The sequence below is a fragment of the Poecilia mexicana genome, unplaced genomic scaffold (genome assembly GCF_051168715.1).
Source record: "Poecilia mexicana isolate PSO_F unplaced genomic scaffold, ASM5116871v1 scaffold_18, whole genome shotgun sequence".
Taxonomy (NCBI): domain Eukaryota; kingdom Metazoa; phylum Chordata; class Actinopteri; order Cyprinodontiformes; family Poeciliidae; genus Poecilia; species Poecilia mexicana.
Genome location: NW_028263387.1, coordinates 5,614,172 through 5,635,221, shown reverse-complemented (window position 1 = coordinate 5,635,221; position 21,050 = coordinate 5,614,172). Strand labels below are relative to the sequence as shown.

At 37.0% G+C, this 21,050-nt stretch overlaps 2 protein-coding genes and 1 pseudogene across 3 annotated transcripts; all 3 read left to right on the top strand.

Annotated features, from left to right (window-relative positions):
* The first annotated feature begins 379 nt into the window (after positions 1–379).
* On the top strand, positions 380–2,271 carry LOC106910576 (uncharacterized). Its single transcript, XM_014977246.2, has 5 exons — positions 380–645; positions 775–1,116; positions 1,206–1,310; positions 1,534–1,568; positions 1,661–2,271. The coding sequence occupies exons 1-5, from the start codon at positions 603–605 to the stop codon at positions 1,781–1,783; spliced, it is 648 nt and encodes a 215-aa protein (XP_014832732.2). The 5' UTR covers positions 380–602; the 3' UTR covers positions 1,784–2,271.
* Positions 2,272–5,991: 3,720 nt separating this feature from the next.
* On the top strand, positions 5,992–7,924 carry LOC148153887 (uncharacterized). Its single transcript, XM_088016070.1, has 6 exons — positions 5,992–6,140; positions 6,273–6,605; positions 6,692–6,727; positions 6,798–6,908; positions 7,603–7,637; positions 7,751–7,924. Exons 1-6 carry the CDS (start codon positions 6,095–6,097, stop codon positions 7,853–7,855), a joined length of 666 nt encoding a protein of 221 aa, XP_087872196.1. The 5' UTR covers positions 5,992–6,094; the 3' UTR covers positions 7,856–7,924.
* Positions 7,925–16,305: 8,381 nt separating this feature from the next.
* LOC148153886 (C-type lectin lectoxin-Lei1-like) lies at positions 16,306–18,487 on the top strand (annotated as a pseudogene). The gene is made up of 5 exons (XR_015766207.1): positions 16,306–16,352; positions 16,640–16,801; positions 16,895–17,295; positions 17,415–17,503; positions 17,617–18,487. The product of XR_015766207.1 is annotated as a C-type lectin lectoxin-Lei1-like (transcript).
* Positions 18,488–21,050: the final 2,563 nt, after the last annotated feature.

The following is a 21,050-nucleotide window of genomic DNA, read 5'->3' as shown; positions in this document are numbered from 1 at the left end:
CGTTCTGCAAAACGTAGCCTAAACCTGCCTCAATATCAACCTCCTTAGGTTAGAAAGTGGCTACTGTAGTTGAACCTTCCTATTGGTTACAACGGTTGGGCTTAGTGCTGTTATTAAACCATCTGACCCCGACACACTGCCCCTAGTGGTGGCGAGTAAGAAGCACATGGAGAGAACTGATCGATAGCGTTTCTCAACTTTTGCTTTTTTGGAAAAATAAAAAATAAAAAATTACTAAATGTAGCAACAAAGTAGATAAGTTGGTAACAGTGCATCTTTCATCAGGACCTTTTCCCAGCTAAACTCTTTCTCCTCGGCTTCGCGCCACCCACTTTGAATTTTTCAAGCTGCGTTCACACTGAGGTTGGTTACACTTTAATGTGTTTTATCTCTGTTCGTTTGTGTTCCTGTGAAGCTCTTTGAATTACACCGACTGTACATGAATGGTGTCAAACACACAAACGTCTCTTCCTGCCTTGCCTGATGGGGGCAGGTCCAGCAACATAAGCAGAAACCTTAGAAAAAAACTTTGACACTTTTTATTCCTTCTCTCTCTGCAGCAGCCTCATTGGCTCTCGGTTCTTTGCTGCAGTCAACAGGAAATGAAGAACTCTGTCCTGATAGCAGCTGCGCTTTACAGCTTCTGTAAGCACTGACTGCTTAATGACTATAAATGCATCATAATGTCTGCAGCTTCAGCAGAATGCATTATTCTGGACTTTATTTATTTTCTGCTCTAATTCAGACTGAATAACTTGTTTCCTTTTGTTTCAGGTTGGACGTCTGGTTCAGTTTCTGGGTCTGAGATCCTGACAGTTCATCCAGGTGAAGATGTCACACTGCAGAGCGCCGACATGTTCCAGCATGGTTCAGTGACGTTCTGGTTGAGAGTGATTAATCAAACCAACACCAGTTGTATCTCTGTGATTAATGGAGATCGTAGAATCATTGATTACTGTGAAGGATTTGATAGAAAATCATTTGAAATGACCGTAAACTTCTCCAATGTTTCACTCATAATTAAACGTGTAAATATCTCAGACACTGGAATATATATTTGTGGACGTTACAAGAGTGGAGAGCTGAAGCTCACTGTGCAACATTTACATGTAATCGGTGAGAACACTTCACTTTATGTTGCTCTATTATTTTGGCTTCTTTAGGGAAAATTTATTTTTTCCATGCTGATTTTATGTTTGTTGCAGAAAAGCCAAACTACATGATGCTGTTTGTCATTCCTGGTTCCGGGATCGTTGTGCTCCTCATCATCGTCATCATTCTGATCATTCAAGTGATGAAAATTCAAAAAGGTAACAGTCAGAAGAGCATAACTTAGAAAAGGCAGTACCTTTTATACTCTGCATTCTTTTAAAATCCTGCACAGAATTCAGAGCACTCTCCCGTTTATGTACATTATCGTTGAACATTTTTTACATTAAATATATGTGTATGATTCAGGAGAAGACAGTCTGCAGTAGCTCAACATTGTGTGATTAGTGACATAACTACCATATGTTTCTGTCTGTTCCTCAGCTGCAGATGGAGACACAGATCATCATCAGCATCAGGTGAATATCAGTCTAAAGTTTCTCCCGCACGTTTTCATTTTCAAACTACAAAGTACGCTTTCTAAGTGACATTTTCTCGATGCGGCTCACAGATTCCTGACTCGACTGAACAGAGCCGCCCTGCAGAGGCTGAGAAGAAGAGGAAGAGGAGAAGAGCGCCGCCGGAGCCGGAGGTCATGTACGCAACCTCCAAGAAACACTGGAACAGGAACTGAACCGCTGCCCAGAGTGGAACAGAAAACTTTTTAATTTACTGTTTAGGTAAAAACTCTAAGCAGAAGTCATATTTTTGCCTGTGTGATGTCACTTTGGTTTGGTAGAAACAGTCTTTTGCTGTGAGCACACAGACAGGAAGATGGTATGGAGATCTTCATGATGCAGTTTTTTTAGTTTGAAGCTTCATGAGTATAATTAATAAATAATTTTTGTTTCAAATCAAAAGTTTGGTATCTGTTGGGTTTAAATGCTACTGCTATACGGTCTTCAGAACTTCACCTGAACTTAGTTCTGAATTATTGACAGATTTCCTGATAAAAAATTGTTTTGGAAAAGTCATGCAATAACCTGTTTAATCATCAAAGTAATAAAGTGTAAAAATTGGTGGTTTGTTCCTTTACTGCTCCCTCTGGGAAGGTTTTGTCAAACTTTCAAGGGTTGGAGTGTCTCCTTATTTTAATAAATAAATTAAAAATAAATATTTGAATTTCCAGTGTGCCTTGCTTTTTATTTATTTATTTTTGCTTAGAAGGTTGTTTTCATTAAAAAAAAATCATATGAGATCATCTATCATATGGACAAATAGATGTACAGTTTTTTCCCCCCACTATGAAGCATCAGTTTTACACGAGTGTGGGATCACATGTTTTCAAGTTTACATGTTTTCAAGTTCACATCAGTGAGAAATGATGGTCAGTGGCGAGAGATTTTTGTCGAGAACGGCGAGTTTGAGGGTGGAACAGAGTGCAGACAAGGGTCACGTTTAAAGGTCATGTTTAAAGTCCTTAATAACAAAACTGAAGACATACAAAAGGAACACACAGGAGAGACAGGTCAGTGGAAAAATCCAGCAGTGAGTGACAGAAAATTAGGATTGTGAGGAGCTTTGATTACATGACAGAGAACAGGTGGCTGTTAAGAAACAGGACGCAGCTGAGAGTGGAGACCGGGTAGGCAGGCTGAGGGAGAGAGAGAGGAGGTAATGGCTTAAGACAGGAGTGTCCAAAGTCGGTCCTGGAGGGCCGGCATCCTGCATGTTTTAGTTCTCTCCCTGGTTTAACGGACCTGGATCCAATGATGGCTCATTAGAGGACCTAAGGAGAACATCGACATGCTGAAAAGGTTGTTGCTACCACCAGGGAGAGAACTAAAACGTGCCCTCGAGGACCTATTTTGGGCACCCCTGGCTTAAGAGGAGCGGAGGAGAAACACAAACAAGGATCTAACAATAAATAGTAACAGAATCAACTAAAAACAAAAGAATGAACTGCCAAAGACAGGCAACAAATGAATAACATAATTCATAGAAATAAGTGAGAATGGCTGTGAAGGAACAAATAAGTGTTGCTGTCAAGCATTTATTTAGCTGTCTTCATATCTCTGTTTAGAAGAGCGGGCCATAATTGTTCTGACAGTCATGGAAACTTCTATTTTCTCACCTCTTCGCTCTGCGGTCACAGCACAAAAACAACTGCAGAGACTTCGGACAACCGTAGCCTGCTCTCAGTTCATCTTTACCATGTAAAGACACTTGTTTCCAGGAAGAGATGTTTGTAAGGCACTGTACATGTAAATTAAAGGGTTTAGTAGGAACAAATTACTTTTGGTAAAACAAAATAAAAATACATTTCCCCTGTATTTCACATATGCTGAATGAGTTCTACCGCAAATGTAATTCAGTAGAAAAGTCTAATTTCAGAGAGATTTCATTACAGATCTTTTATGGTAACGTGCTAAGTAACTTCTTAAATTTAATTAAGCCATCAGTATATTTTTAAAAGATGAGTCTAACTCTGCCCTGAGAGCTCTGTGTGTTTTGATGCATGGCGTTTCACAGCAGAACCAAAGATTCAACCACGATGGAAAATGACGACTCAATGCTTGGTCACAGCGGTCTGCCACCACTGGCTGGAAACACACATGTACATGTTCAGCTTAGTGAACAACCATTTTTACAGAAATAGCTGTTCAAAGACCATCGGGGTGAGAAGTTGAATAGAGGAAGTACAGGCTGATGATTTGTATTTTTCATATCAATGAGAACATCTTGGCATCTTAACCGTAATGAAATGACACCAACTCAGCTAACAAGTTTAACCCAACAATACAAACATGAAAGTCTTAAAAGTATATTATGGGCAATACAAGACAAATTACATGTTGAGGATGGGCTTTCTGTCAATCAAAAAGTGTGTTGGACATTGTTTACCATGTTTTGGTGGTTACGTTTCTTGCATTTCAAGTTGTTAAAGGAGGTGATGTGTAAAGTAAAAATCGAGGTCACGATAAAAGAACTGATCTCTGACGCTGACGATGTGAAGCGGCAGCGTTGACATGGCCTGCTGGCTCTTCCTGTTCTCTGTTTTCTTATAGTTTCTGAGTTTCTCAGTCTCCTGAGTCATTCCTCCTGTCTCTGTTGGTAACAGTGGTAAATGGCTTGTGCAGTACTTTATCAAGTCCAGAGGTCTTGAACCCCTTAACACTACATTCAGTTATTCAACCCATTCGTAAAGGGGGTGATTATGGGAAGCCACTGGCTGTAGCCACGGCTGTGTGACAGAGGCGAGGCAGCCATGCACCAGCATCACCAGGCCCTCTGTCCACCACCAGCCAGCAAGGTGTGCTAAGTGTCTTGCCCAAAGACACAACAACAAAGGCGGACAGTGAGGGAATCGAACCAGCAACCAACCAACTACAGGACAAACTCCTATTAACATTTACACCATCATCCCATGTTCTGTGATTGCTCTCTCAGATTCAGATTTTTTTTTTCTTTTTGCATGATTGTTCACATTATTTATAAAATGGTGCAAATATCTGATCTCAGTGGGAACTGTTTGTGGTTCCAAATTAACCCCCCGTGTTAGTTTATAAATCACTGAATGGCTTAGCATCGCAATAAATTAAAGATCTGATGTTATTGTATCAACAGACCTCTCATGTCTTCTGGTTCTACTCTGCAGAACCAGAACCAAATATGGAGAAGCCACATTCAGTTCCTTAACACCTCAAATCTAGAACAAATTTTCAGAAAACTGCAAAAGACACTGAAACCCTGTTGATGCGTTCACACCAAATGAGTTTTGAGCATCAGGCGCATCTGGTTTATATTCAAGTTTATGTGGAGCATTGGACACGTTGGACACGCTTGACCTATCAAATGCTCAAAGCACTCCAAACGTTTCAAATCCCGCCGCGCTAGATGCTAGAAATGTGCCTCAACAGGCCCCTGAGGAGCCTCCACAATAGACTTTGACTATAAACCACACGTGCCTGATGCTTTAAACGTGTTTAGTGTGAACGCACAATAGCACCTCCTGCCAGTGCAGAGATATAACAAAAGTGATATCAAAGTAACATCAAAACCATTTGGTAGTTCTGTCCGGAATCACATTCAAATTACTGGATACGAGTCGGATTCAGGACCAAACATGTTCCACTTCACTGCAACTGAGCCTAGAAACTGATTCAACAGGAGGTTTGATAGATGCGAAAGAAAATAAACTACTTTGTCTACAAGAGAATCAAGATTTAAAAACAATCAAAATGATCAAACTTAAGCATACGTTTATTTATCAATGGGCCGCTCAAAGCTCATCAGCTAAAATAGAAATAACTCTATTCAACAAGTTTCAAGGTGTTGGAGGCTTTTAAACTCAAGGAACGGAGCAAACACCAGGTTGCTCTAAAGTTGAGAAAATGTTTTGATTATGCGATCAAAGCAGAAACATAGCATAAAATACACAATTATGTTGCATTTTCATCTATCCATCAGTTTTCTGTAGACCCTTGTCCCTAGTGGGGTAGGGAGGGTTGCTGGTGCCTATTTCTAGTGAACATTTCGGGCGAGAGGCGGGGTACACAAAGAGACAGGACAAACAACCACGCACACACACACCTAACGAGAAATTAGAGAGACCAATTAACCTGACAGTCATGTTTTTGGACTGTGGGAGGAAGCTGGAGTACCCGGAGAGGACCCACCATGCACAGGGAGAACATGCAAACTCCATGCAGAAAGACCCCAGTTATAACAATTATGCTATGAATAATATTTTGTAATGACCTACATTTCTAAAACATGATGTTGCTTAATAAGATGCCTGGGAAACTTATTTGGTAAGATTAGCAGATTTAACGAAACATTCAATGTTTTCCTTTTGCAACATCCCTGTAGCCAACGTGTTCAGCTCAACCAAAAGAAGAAATGACGAAAGGAAAAAAACAAAGTCCACACCTCCTGGTGTTTGCAGCGCTCTGAGTGGAGCAGCGCTCATTAGCGGACGCTGCATTGCTGCAGTCAACACACCATGAAGAACTGCACCTTTATACCAGCTTTACTTTACTGCAGCTTTTGTAAGTTCTGACGCTGGATTAATAATGGATGGATTCACAACTAGCAAAGAAAGGAGAATGTGTTTCATTTATTTAAAAGGAATTCAAAAGCTTTTTTCAAGGTGAAAGTAAGTCCTCTGTCTGACGTTTCAGGTTCTGTTTTAGTCTCTGGGTCTCAGACGGTGAAGGTCCAGCCAGGTGACGATGTGACACTGGAGTGTAGAAAGAATTCCAGTGGATTATCCTACTGGTTCAGACTGGGAGAGAAGAACAAGGCTAACTGTATCTGTGTCCTGATTAATGATGACCCTGGCAGTGTTAAAAACTGTGACGGATTTCAGAAGGAAAAGTTTAACATGAGCTCCAACAGCTCCACCGTCTCTCTTAAAATCAAAAAAGTGAATCTTTCTGATGCTGGACTGTATTTCTGTGGAGTTAAAAAAGATAAATCCATAGCTTTCAGTGTGATACATTTACATGTAAAAGGTAAGAAAATATTTCTCATTTTTTCTCAAATTCTTCCAACATTTCCATTTCTCTCAGCCAATCCCTTTACTGTATTTTATTTAAAGACACAAAGGTGTTTTATGAGGACGCAGAGAAACAAAGTAAGATTTTTTTTAACTCTTTACAGACATTAAGCCACGTTCTGATCTAATCAGTCGCTTTTTGTTGCAGAAGAACCTGATGTAAACTTGTTCCTGATAAGTGTGGCTCTCTACTGTTCGAATTGTCTCCTAATCATTGTCATCATCTTCCTGTGTGTCAAAGTCATTAAACATCGTAAAGGTAACATTAATAATATTACCTTTGAATGGCTGTGTATCAGTTTTTAATTGTTGTGACATGTTTTAGAGTAATGGCCTTTTTACCAGGCGATTAATCTAAATTTGAGATAATCGTACTAAAAGTCTGCTTATGTAAAACTGGAAACACAAAAATCCTCTTTAGCTTCTTAAGGAATATATAAGTTTGATCAGTTTTCATCTTTCCTGCATGTTGCGAGCCACATTTGTACTGATGCCCCTGAAATGAAGTATCTCAGTTCTTCTATTTCACTCCTTTGATCATATATAAATATAATCCTCATACATTCACAGCCCATATTTGGCGGTGCGTGTCTTCTGATTAATAATTCAGGTTACTCTGTTCCGGCAAGATATTTTAAGTGTGTCAATCCACATTGAAATGGATTTGACAAAGTATTGCATTCTTTTTATTAATTTTTTTTGGAAGTTAGATGAAAGTAAAAAGTGTGACAATCAACCCTATTATTGCATATCTATGGTATTTTGGGTAAAAAAAAAGAAAAATTAGAACTCTCTTCTTCCCACGTTACAATTATGCTCTTCTTTCTAATAGTATATTTTAAAATTCTTCAGGAATTACAATCTCATATTGTGTGTTGACGCTTTGTTTAAATACTTTTACAGTTCACTGTCAAACTTTATGCATAAAAATATGTTTTCTGTCTCTCACTCAGTTAACACTCAGGATGGAAACTCGCGTCAAAATGAGGTGACTACAGCTTTAACACTTTGCGTCGCTTGGCTGAGCATCACATGTTTGATTTATTTTTGTCTTTGATTGCGCAAGGTGTACGGTAATAAACGCTCTGGTTGTGTTTCCAGAACCCTGGCTCTCACGAGCTGACCTACGCCTCGGTCAGCTTCGAGAAAGGTGGAAAGAGAAGGAGAGAGGTGGAGCCAGACGTCGTGTACGCCGCCACCAGATAGAGAAGAACTGCAGCACAGAGAAGCTGATGTGAAACTGAACCGTCAATAAATAGCAGAGAGACCAACATCCTTCACTGTGTGCATGTCTGAGTTTATATTAGGAATCAGAAAGTGGTTTATTATAACTTTGTGACGAATGTGCTTGTTGCTTATTGAAACTACGTTAGTGCTGATAAATATGACCTGCTAAGTTGTTAGGAATGCTTTACTTTTCAAAAAGGATCATTTTTACAAACCCTGAGAGACTAAATTGAAAGTATTTTTTACACAACAGATGTGCTTTCTAGTAATATTTAAGGTAGATTTGCTTCTTTTTTTTCATAGCAGCTGAATCCGTGGTCAGTACCATGCTCCCAAATGTGCTAAAAATAAAAAATTAAAATTATTTGACAACTCAATAAAATAAATAAATTAATGTATAACTTAAAAAACTAACAGTAAATTAAAAAAAACAATTAAATGAGAAAAAAATGATTGACATATAAAAGGAAACTAATGAAAGCAATAAAATTGGAAATAAAATAGGACAAAAAATGATCCCAGTGTCCAAGAAATGAACATATTTTGGTGTGAAATGTGCAAATCTACAGAAGAGGATGAGGGCCATTTGGGAGTCATGAATACCTTGATCTCAGTGTGTTAGCTATTAGCACACATTGTTTTTATTTTATGTTTGCAAAGACCTGATGTATTCACTTTAATCATGACAGGAATAAATGTCAAAACCACAGTAGGAGCAGCAGTTACTGCAACACAGTCAGGCTGCAGTCAAGATAAAAAAAAAAGAACTGCACCTTTACACCAGTTTCACTTGAGTGGATCACAATTTGACAGATTTATGACTTCATGTAATAGTTGTAAATATCATTTTCCTGAACTTTATTTAAAGAGATAAATATATTTTATGATGACACAGAGGCACAGAGTAAGAATTATTTTTAAACCGCTTATAGATATAAGAAGCCACCGATCGGTGTAATTATTAACTATTTTTGTTTCTACAGATCAGATACAGATTACTTGCTATTAATTAATTATAGATTCTGCACGTAACTAGATTAAAATATCTTAATCGCGTCCCACCACTAGTTTTGGAATCACACCTGGTCTGACATATAGATTAACACTCACTCAGTGTGAGAACTTTTTTTTTTCTTTTTCTTTATTGCAACACCAGTCATTGTAGCCAACGTGTTCAGCTCAACCAAAAGAAGAAATGACGAAAGGAAAAAAACAAAGTCCACACCTCCTGGTGTTTGCAGCGCTCTGAGTGGAGCAGCGCTCATTAGCGGACGCTGCATTGCTGCAGTCAACACACCATGAAGAACTGCACCTTTATACCAGCTTTACTTTACTGCAGCTTTTGTAAGTTCTGACGCTGGATTAATAATGGATGGATTCACAACTGGCAAAGAAAGGAGAATGTGTTTCATTTATTTAAAAGGAATTCAAAAGCTTTTTTCAAGGTGAAAGTAAGTCCTCTGTCTGATGTTTCAGGTTCTGTTTTCGTCTCTGGGTCTCAGATGGTGAAGGTCCAGCCAGGTGACGATGTGACACTGGAGTGTAGAAAGAATTCCAGTGGATTATCCTACTGGTTCAGACTGGGAGAGAAGAACAAGGCTAACTGTATCTGTGTCCTGATTAATGATGACCCTGGCAGTGTTAAAAACTGTGACGGATTTCAGAAGGAAAAGTTTAACATGAGCTCCAACAGCTCCACCATCTCTCTTAAAATCAAAAAAGTGAATCTTTCTGATGCTGGACTGTATTTCTATGGTGTTAAAAAAAATAAATCCATAGCTTTCAATGTGATACATTTACATGTAAAAGGTAAGAAGATATTTCTCAATTGTTCTCAAATTCTTCCAACATTTCCATTTCTCTCAGCCAATCCCTTTACTGTATTTTATTTAAAGACACAGAGGCGTTTTATGAGGATGCAGAGAAACAAAGTAAGAATCTTTTCAAACCCCTTGTCGATTCTATCAGAAGCCATCATTAATAATAATTAATGTTTTTTGTTGTGTCTGTTGTTGCAGAAAACACTGATTTCAACACAAAGCTAATCACGTTGACTCTCAGAGTCCTGAATGTTTTACTTGTGAACGTCGTCGTTGTTCTGCTTGTTAAAGTCAACAGACTCCAGAGAGGTAATCCTTTAAAGAATTCATGGTATCTTCAGTGTTTCTTACATCACTATGTATCGACACAATTAGATCAGAATGTGTTAAATGAAATTTCTGAGCTCTCATAATGCAGCTCATCATCATCAACATCATCATTATCATCATTGTTTTCTGTCTCTGTTTCCCAGGTGATGATTTGGACACGTCCACATCAGACTGAGGTGAATCTACCTCAGTTATTTTCTGTAAGTTGGATTTAGCATCGAATCATTTCTTTTAACTGTCACACAATGTATTTTTAAACCAGCATTCTGATGTACAGAGACGTGTTTCCACCAGATTTGAAGAGCTGTGTGAGTTGAAGAGGAAATGGAACTGCAGCAAGCAGCGACACTGATGCCTTTTCAGCTTCCTGTCTGAATTAATAAATTAAAGACATAAACACACACACACACACATATATATATATATATATATATATATATATATATATATATATATATATATATATATATATATATATATATATATATATATATATATATATATACTTTTTTTTTTCTTTGTGTGTGTGTGTGTGTCAAAATAGGTAAAAGTTGTTTTCATGACACATCACCTGACCTACAGAAGCAGATTTAAATTCTGAGATTTTTTGGCTCACAGCTTTGTCAAAAAAAAAGAAAAAGAAAAAAAACATTTTCATAGTTGATGTGAGGAACATGTCAGCTACCACAGTTCCTAAAATTAAATTCCCAAAAGTGTGGAGTGCATGTGTAGCCATCCCCCCTTTTTTTGTGATACCTCAAAATAACGTAGAAATCAACAACTCTCTTTAGTCTGTACATAGTTAATAAAGATCAAGTGGAAATGTCTGACTTCAGCTGAGGAGTCCTTTTTTTTTTTTTTTTTTACAGATAGTTTTATTTCAATGAAATCATCTGCATGTTCTAAACGTTGTTCTGAGAGCAGTGTGTGTTTTGTTGCATGGTGTTTCACAGCAGAACCGAATCCTGCTGCTGAATATTCAACCTCAGCCGAAAATAATGTTCCACTTTCTGCTCGGCCTGCAAACAAACAGGAACATTTTCAGTTTTGCAAACAGCCATTTGAATAGAAATAGCTGTTCACACATCAGTGTGAACAGGTGAAGAGAGGCGATACAGTTTGGGTATTTTTATTTTATCCCATTGAAATGATAAGAGTTTGGTGTCTTGAACGTAATGACACTAACTCAGCTGTATGCATCTGGAAACAAGTTTAACAATATAATGACCAGAAGCAAATAATTTACTAACAATAAACGAATAATGATATTGTCTTTCCTTCAAGTTAGATTTATGTAAAACTAGTATGTTGGGCAACTTTGTTAATCATTTCATGTAAGCTAATGCTAGTGCTAATGCTAATGATGTGGACATTCTGTTTGCATACAGAGAGTGTTTCTGTGAGACGGAGGATCAGGGACTGACATGTTCCTTTTTTCTATTTGCCAAGTCCAAAATACAAATACAAATGCTGCTTCTTGCTTTCAGCTTCTATGTGCTTCAAATCTGGAACAAACTTCCAGAAAACTGTAAACAGCCGAAACACTGAGTTCCTTTAAAACTAGACTAAAAGCCCACTTGCTCAGTTGCTTTTGAACTACAATAAATGGAGCTTCACCCAACATGTCCACTGTGTAGTGATGATTTTAATGATGGCACTTGGCAAAATGTAATGTGTATTTTTGGCTTTAATAACTGTTGATTATATAATGTCTTTCTGATTGTTTTTTTTATGTTTTCATGATGTAAAGCTCTTTGAACTGCCATGTTGATGAAATGTGTTATGCATATAAACTTGACTGATTGATTTATTAATTGACGTAAAGGATATAATGTGTATAATAGAATATAGAGGTCATGTCATAAGAAGTGATGTCTGTGATGGAGACGGTGTTTATGTCTTGCATATTGTTTATCATATTTGGGTGGTACATTTTTTGCATCCCAAGTTATCTTTAGGTTTCTTATTAGTAGCTTCCTGTGTTCGACAGGTTCTTCCTGTTCTGCGTTCTCTTTACTTTCTGTTTCTTTTTTCACAGTTTCTTGGTCTCCTGCTGGTTTTGAGTCTTTCCCTCTGTCTCTGCTCTGTGATTGAATTCTCAGTTGCTTCCATCCTCATATGTTTCTTGATCAGTTCATCAATTCTGTTTTATCTCAAGTGATGCTGCTCCGGTCTGCTTCTGTAATTCTGACCTCAAATCATTTCTGTTTTGGTCCTTGGATTTCTTTTGTTTTGTTTATAGCTTTGGTTGACTTTTTTTTAGACGTTTGGACCTTGAAAGTTGAAAAATGTTGCTTTTTGTCTTAATAAACATCTTCATTTTTTGCCCCACCTCTGCCTCCCTTTCTGTGCATCTTCCACAGCCACTTCCTCTTTTGTGCCAGAATGAATCAGCCAGTAAGAGACGCAGCAGATTACGCTGCTGCAGTTTTTTTAAAAACACTCATAACGCATTTTGTAGATATGAAAAGCAACAATAGAGGTTACAATTCTGGAAAACACCCATTTGGCAATAAATTGACCAATAATTACTCACAATAAAGTGTTTGAAGTCTGTTCAAACATTAAAGGTTTAAACGGACTCCAAATATTTAAGCTGGTTTGTTTGATATGTTATTAAAAAAACATGATAAACACTTAGATTGTTATTAAATCCCAGGTTGGTTTAATCAAAGGGAGTGGAGACCAGCGCTGGGTGCAGATGAGGAAATCAGGTGAACAGCTGTGGAAGGGAGGAACCTGGCAAACTGAGGGAAAGTGAATGAGAACCACAAAAGAGCTGCACTAAGAATTAAACCAAGTACAACCCAAAAAGAAGGGAAGAAAACTAATCTATGAAAATCCAGATGCAGGAAGAATAGAACAAAAGAATGAACAAAGAAACCAAACTCTTACCACACTTTACTAGCAGCAATAAAACACAGAAGAACAAACAGAACATGCCAAGAGCAAAATAAAGAAAAATAATAAACAAGGAAATAATCAAAGAAAGAATCCAAATGACAACCAAAACTCGAAAGCATGTCTCATAGCACTGCAGTTTTCATCCCAACAGGGCTTGAGTGTTGATAAAATTAGAAAACATATTCCATGTAATCCATAATTTCCATAAATCCAAATATAGATACATGAAATGTAAAGGTCTGACAGAGGACACAAGGAGAGAAGGAAATATGAGAAAGGGAAGAAATGAAAGACACAAAGGAAGAATGAATAAAGAAAAACAGGGAGACAAGAGAGAAAGAAGTGAAGGGTGCATGGAAGAACTGACAGATAATTTAAAGCTGCAGTTGAAGTAAATGTTTTTTTGTTGTTGTTGTTTTGTTTTTGTTTTTTTACATATTTTTTTAAACTGTCACCATGTCCTGTCAGTATAATATGAAACACATAATCTGAAAAAAATCAACCTTCTCCCAGCGCTACTGTTGCCGTCTACAGAAATGGACCGCTTCTGGTCAAAACCAACCAATCAGAGCCAGGAGGAGGGTCTTAGCTTTGTCAATCATGCTAGTGTACATGCTGCTAAATTTGCTAATGACAGAGAAGCAATTTACCATTTGAGAAAAACTGACTGAAGTGGTTGAGATAAGAGGTGTGTGATATTACATATCCTGATATCGACCCAAAGCCTTGTAAATACATGGCCACTATTGTTGAAAGCAATTCTGATCTCTATACTTTTCATTTAAGTTTAATATAATAATAATAAACTTCTGACCTTTTGGTGTTTTTGTAGGTGTATACAAAACACGTTCATAACATTATTAACATGATTTATGTGAATTTTTCCTAACTAACCAAAGTTAAAACAAAGGATCAATTGAGACCAAATCAAAAGTAAATATTTTTTATGGTAGAATTGACAAACTACAATCCAAAAAACAAAGCAAAATTTCAAGAGGGAATCTGAAGCTACAGTATCCATCTTACCAAGCTAGCATCAATCCAGTACCGACACCAACTTGGTGTCAATATTATTGATATTATTGGATTGATCCAACAACCTGAAGCTGCTGAGATGACCAAATCCTACCAATAGCTAGAGAGGACAACACAGAGGGACTAAATATGACAAAATAGGTTAAGCTCTTGAGCACCAGAGCAATAGAGACCTAGATCTACCAGATCAGACAAGAACCCATTTGCAGATTGTGTGAAGACGCCAAAGAAACAATCCAGCATCTCTCAACAGGGTGAAAGATGCTAGCAGGAAAGGAATACATGGTACACTACACCATAACCAAATGGCTCATGTTCCACACAGTGTGGAACATGAACTGGAGACTGTAGGTCAAAGTTGGAATCACATAAAGGTTTCGTTTGACGGCACTCAATAATGTTAGGAATTAAATTGGGCATTTCCTGAGAAACATAATGTGCAGTGTCACATCTGGGTTGACTAGTACTTAGAGTAATAAAGTCCAAAGAACCCAGATAAGTGTAATGTAGATTTAGATAAGCTGTAGACTTTTCTACAAACATAACATCCAAAGATCATGAGTCATAACAACTGCTGCTGTTTTTAGAATGGTTAGCTGTGATGATATAAAGAAGTGTGGTTCATCCTCATCTGACTTTTATTTACATGTCAAATTTGTCTGCGCACTGTGACAGAGCACAGACTGTTCGAGAGCAAGGCTGTTCGAAAATTAAATATTGCATGTTCCATGGAAACATTTACTTAAAATATGAACACTGTAAGCCTTGTTGTACAGACAGAACTGTTTTTAGATAGGTGAGGTTTAACAGTGATGGAAGACACTAAAAATGGAAGGAAAGAAGGACAGGAAGAACAAGAACTTGCACTAGGACAGAAAAAAGCAAAAGATACGGAACAAGAATTACAAAGGTCATGAAGAAGAAAAGGGGGCTGCACAGTGGTGCAGTTGGTAGAGCTGTTGCCTTGCTGCAAGAAGGTTCTGTGTTTGATTCCCAGCCTGGGGTCTTTCTGCATGTAGTTTGCATGTTCTTCCTGTGCATGAGTGGGTCTACTTGATCCGGCTTCCTCCCACAGTCCAAAAACATCACTGTCAGGTTAATTGGTCTCTCTAAAATTCTCCTTCGGTGTGAGTGTGTGTGTGTGTGTGTGTGTGTGTGGTTGTTTGTCCTGCTGGCCTGTGATGGACTGGCGACCTGTCCAGGGTGACCCTGCCTCTCACCCTTTGACAACTGGAGATATGCACCATGAACCCTCCTGTAAGAAAATGGATGGATTGGATGGATAAAGAAGAATAGAGAAGAGAGACAGAAAAGACTAGGAAGGAAAGAAGGGAGAGAACAAAGGAAGGAGGAAAGGCAGAAAAAAGAAAAGTTTGAATATAGAAAAAAAGGCAGTAGTTGCCTTGTCTGCAACTAGCATTTGTCTGCAGTAGTTGCAGACCTGGTTGTATTTCCCTTTTGTTATCATTACACAAAATGTCTTTCTTTGGTTATTTGTATTGTTCCTTATATGACTGAAAATAACTGTCATTGTTTTAACCGTTTTACTTTAAGATTGGAAGCCCCTCCTTTATATTTCTTCTTCTGTGGTATTGTCTTTAAATTGTTTGCGCCCCTTAGACCCTCCCCTTTTGTCATGTCGTCCTGCGGGAGAGGTGTGTGCTGTTTATTTATCATCTAAATACATTCGATTTCTAGATCTAATAAGTTCATTTTTGTTATATTTTGTTTTGTGTAGGACTTGGAGCGGGCAGTCTATAACATGATTGTTTTGTCTTTGTTATTCTCGTCAGAAATAAACCGAGAATCATCCTTTTAAAAGATAAATCATGTCATGGCCTGTTCACTCAACAACCAGCACCACGCAGAAAGGATCCGGTCACACAGACAAGCACCTGTCTGCAGACAAGCAGAACATGTCATGCTATCATCCTCCAGCTACTTTCTGTCATCTTCTTCATGGTTTGCACCAGTGACAACATCCGGTTGTTGCTCATGTGACAGTTTTGTGAAATAAACTAATTTCAATACAGCCAAACAAAACACCTTGTCCTACCTCCAAAGCTTTTTATTTAAAAAACCGGTGTGCTTTCGAAACTGGCATGTTTCCATAAGCCAAATTTACTTTTGTAATATCAAAATGCAAAAACAGTTATTCTCTGTTGTTTTCTTCCATCCATTTCAGGGTGGCTTAAAAACACTGATATCAAATTTCAGATTTTATGTTAATTTCACATTTCTATTCAGAGCACAAAATGGATTTCCTAGTAAACATTTGCATAAACAATAAAAGAGGAGCCTTTTTATTTTGAGAGCTCCAGGGTTTTTTCCAGTCTACAGATGCCCGACGATGGAGAGGATCTTGGTGGGACTCCTGTTTCTCGCAGGTAGATGAAATATTTTAATATGATTATATTTGATTTGCTCTCTCATTAAGGAATAAGTAGATTTAGATTGCTGGTTTCAAAGCACATTTCATTTTCAAGAATGTAATGTATTTTCCTCCAGGGTGGCTCAGCCTCTCTACCTGCCGTCAGTACCACTTTGTCAACCAGTCATCCACTTGGAGTGAAGCTCTAACTTACTGCAGACAAAAACATACAGACCTGGCCTCCATTAACAGCAGTACTGAAAACGTTGAGCTTAAGAGAACACTCGATTCTGCTGGTCACAGCTCAGATGTCAGGATTGGTCTGTACAATGAAGTCAACTGGAAGTGGTCTGATGGCTTCAGCAGCAGTGGGGCTGACTACAGGAACTGGGACACTTCAAATTATGACCCTGATTTCATTGGAGCCAATCAGTTCTGTGTAACCATTTACCAGAATGGGTTATGGTGGGATACAGAATGCAGCAGCAAGTTACCTTTTGTCTGTTACAAGGGTAATTATACCAAGCATGACATTTAGGTCTAAAAATATTATAATAGCATACAAAACTGTAATCACTTCTGTCCTCCATCCTTCCTTGTTACAGGAACACGTCCAGCTCATACATTTGTTTTTGTTAATAAACTAACCGACTGGATAAGTGCCCAGAAGTATTGCAGGGAGAGCTACACAGACCTGGCCACTGTCAGTACCAATGAAGAAAACAACAGCATCAATAACCTGACAAATAAAACCTTAACATGGATTGGTCTGTTTAGAGATAAACAGTTTTCTTGGTCTGATGGTAGCAGTTTCCAATTCAGCAGCTGGGATAACGTTGGGAATAAAATCGGCTCAATGAGAATCATATGTGGTGCCACGTCTGTTCAGAGATCAGTGAAATGGAGGTTCTTGTCCTGTGAAACAAGATTACCTTTTGTCTGCTACAGCCTCCCCCCTGGTGAGTCTTTTACTGACCTTCTGAGACATAAAATGATGCATTCAATAAGGAAAAATGGTATTCAGTCAAATGAATTATCTTTAATAAAGCTGTTTTTTCCCCATCCCATCTACCACTAGAAGTAAAGCAGGCATCGAAGATGAAGGTCGAATCGGAGGATTCTGTGGGTCTGACCAATCCCTCTCTGAAAGCAAACATCCTAAAAAAGGTAGAGTTGAAATCCTAGGTATTTGTATCTTAAGGGAACAGAAATGACCCAGCATATAGCGAGTGTCCTTAAAATATTTGTTGAAATAATTCAACAAATATTTGTCCCCCAAGCTCCAGGGCAGTCTGGAGGAGAAAGAAGTGAGTGGAGTCTCCCTGGAGTGGACAGGCTGATGGAAAATTAGCAGAGGAAGAGAAAGAAGGATGAACCATGAACTGTTAGTCCCAACTTGGATTTAACCAAACATCTTACAATTAAGTTCAACATTATTCATACCCCTGGAATATCCCTGTTTACTTTACAAGGAAGTTTATTTCTGATAACAAAAGAGACGGGTGTCTCTCAAATGATAAAATAATGCAAAAGATCATTTGAAAAATATAATGTATTTTATTTAGATTTTAAGAAAAATGGCATGTTAAACAACATTTTCTCCCCAGTTATGAGTGGGGGAAATCCTGGCACTACAATAATCAAACTCTTCTTCAAATTTCTGACCAGATTTTGATATTTTGAAAATGTATCTTTTATGTTGAGTTCCAGGTCTGTGAGGTTTTGACGGCCTCATTGGCATCACCTTAGTCTTTAGCTCACCTCCACAAATTCTCTATGACATTCTACCAACAGGCCACTGGGAATATTAATTCTACTTCCTGTCAGTTAGAAACATGTTAGTAAAAGTACAACTTAATCTAAATTTGCCATGGGGTATGAATAATTTTGGACTCAGCAATTCATTTCTTTCTTTTGCTTGAAAGTATGAAAAAGAAAAAAACATAATAGAAGAGCTCTAGAAGACGTGCTACTGCTAATAGAAACTGGTTTAACTGCTGGGTTTGGGTTTGTTGTGAAAAAATTGCCATTTTTGTATATAGTCAAAGTTGGCTTCCTATCTGCTTTATATCAAAAAAATTGTCCCTTGATGGCATCTGAGCTTCATATGTCTATATCCATGTACTCCAATAAACGTTTTCTTCTTAAAGATCAACTGGTTGAGTTTTTAAAAGTGGTATGAATGACTCAATCCTTTTGTTGTTTTCCTTAGAATATTTACCCCCTAAGCCTGAAGTAAGTCAAACTTTATGTGACCCCTATCTGATCTGTTCATGACAGTCTGAAGAACACAGATCGGATTAATATATAAAATAAATAAATATTTTATATATATATTTTATAAATATTTTATATTATATATATATATATATATATATATATATATATATATATATATATATATATATATATATATATATATATATATATATATATATATATATATATATATATATATATATATATATATATATATATATATACCCGTATGTGTAGCCAGGTGAAGTTAATAAGTCAAAATTTCTACAGTGAAGTCATGTTTATTTCCTGTTTGTCTGAAGTACTTTTAAAAGTGTCCTGCAGGTGGCACTGTAGTTTAAGTCTGTCTCATGTGTGACGTTATATCCGTGAGACAGTTGTTGCTCCTGCTATAGTTTGGTCCTAGATATATGTTTATATGTATGTATGTTTATACTTACATATATATGTATATGCGGGATCTAAGAGTAGACCCCACATTGGCTGCTCCGGCGCAGGAAATACGACGGCCATCTTGGAGCGGTCGTCCCTCCTACTTTGCTCAACCAAAACAGCAGAAGATGCCTCAGCACTGAGGGATATTGTTGTTCTGATCGATGACTATTGATGTGAGGGCTCCACAAACATTTCACAAGTCAGTGATTCTTGAGAATAGGGACAAAACAGGTCCTATGGATAAAGCACCAGATTTGAATAAAATATACACAAAATATATTTTTTTCAAATATCTGACTAAACTAACCTGGGTCATGTGAGCACAAAAATGTATATTTTTCTTGTGTTTGCTGAATATTTTTTTTATTTTAAACATTGTAGTCAGTGGATGATACCTGTAAAATCCCTTGTCCAGGAGCAGAACTCAACACATTATAATAGTTTAAAACAATTAAAGAAATACTTAAATTATATATTATGACAGTTAAGTATAAGTAGTCATATAAATAATTATAAAAGTATCGATGAATTGAATTAAAAATAATTTTTATATATTTTCCAACTCCGTTGAAATTTGTCCTTAGTTTTTGTCAACACCGTAAGAAATGAAAAGAATGTAAAAAAATCAGGCATTATTGGGGGGCACCAGAACTTCTGAGGACCCCATGACGTTGTCTTTTCTCTTCCTTTGCTAGGAGGGCTAGTTAGCTCCGGTTAGCTTATGTTATTCTTTAGTTTTTTCTTCTGTTTTATTCCTAAGTTGCTTGTCACAACCATGATGTGTCAACTCCATAACTGACAATTTACAAAACTTTGATGAAATTTTGTGAAATAACAGCTTAATTCTGGTAAACTGTAAAGATTTCATGGACATGATGAGCTACAATATGGCCTCCTTCAGAATAACATCATTTAAATTGAGGTAGTTTGGCATTTTGTCAACTCCATCAGGGTTTTTGTAATTCTTTCAGTGAAATTGTTATCAAATCTCACTTAAATGTGCAATTAATTCATTTTAATACATTTTACGTAAATTGCATTACTTCACATGTATCAAGTTTTTAATTTTACTCACTAGTTTGTCACCACCTTCAGTTCTGTGTCAACTCCGTCAGATGGACTTTTTGTTGTTTTTTGTTTTAAATAATATTTATTTTGTTTCTTGAGAAGCATTTGTCTGTAAAATGAGTAAAAATATCACTAATGGGATATTTTAAAAATCATTTTATATTTATTTTTGTCAGATGGTGATGACAAAGTTCTGGGTCAGGTCGATTAAAAATGTAATTTAAAAAAAAAAATGTTGCAACTGGGAGCCTGTACCTTACCATCTTTACATTTCCTAAACATTATTTGTCATATTTGCATACATAAGGTTGAGAAATAATAAAAAAAAATATGGGAAAATTAAAACCCATTTTGTCCCTATTTTCAAGAATCACTGAAGTAATATGGACATATTATTGTGTATATTTTGTGATTAGAATATTACTTTACTGTATTTATGTCCACCGGCGAGATACCAGCTAATATTAGCTATAGTGCTTGGTGTAATACCGGGGTTCAGCCCCGCTATGAAGGCTAACTGAGATTCTGTAAATCTAAAAAAAGAAATTATTATTCTCTAACATTGACAGATTATCTGACACAAGAGCCTATATTAGAAATGAAACAATGTAACATATATTATAAAACTTATATTACGTGTTATAACATTCACCAGCAAAGTTTACACAGGTGGTAAAGACTATTATTTATATGTAATTCTTTCACTCTGTCAAAAGCAAGATACATCCAAAATCTTCCGATTTTGTTTTGAAGGTTTCCTAAAGACACGATGTGAGGAAGAAGAGGGAGAAATCTTTAAATAGAGATGGATTCACTGCAGCACGGATGAATCTCACATCGGATTTTGGACTCAATCTCAGTTGCTGAATCACTCTGAAGCTAGAAATCCTCAGCTGAAAAACATATATATAAACATATATCCAATATATATTATTCAGTATTAATCATTATT

Coding starts and splice junctions, on each gene's coding strand:
- LOC106910576 (XM_014977246.2), top strand. CDS start 603: ATGAAGAACTCTGTCCTGATAGCAGCTGCGCTTTACAGCTTCT. Junction 646..774: donor AGCTGCGCTTTACAGCTTCT/GTAAGCACTGAC, acceptor CTTTTGTTTCAG/GTTGGACGTCTGGTTCAGTT. Junction 1,311..1,533: donor AGTGATGAAAATTCAAAAAG/GTAACAGTCAGA, acceptor TCTGTTCCTCAG/CTGCAGATGGAGACACAGAT.
- LOC148153887 (XM_088016070.1), top strand. CDS start 6,095: ATGAAGAACTGCACCTTTATACCAGCTTTACTTTACTGCAGCTTTT. Junction 6,728..6,797: donor TGAGGACGCAGAGAAACAAA/GTAAGATTTTTT, acceptor TTTTTGTTGCAG/AAGAACCTGATGTAAACTTG. Junction 6,909..7,602: donor AGTCATTAAACATCGTAAAG/GTAACATTAATA, acceptor TCTCTCACTCAG/TTAACACTCAGGATGGAAAC.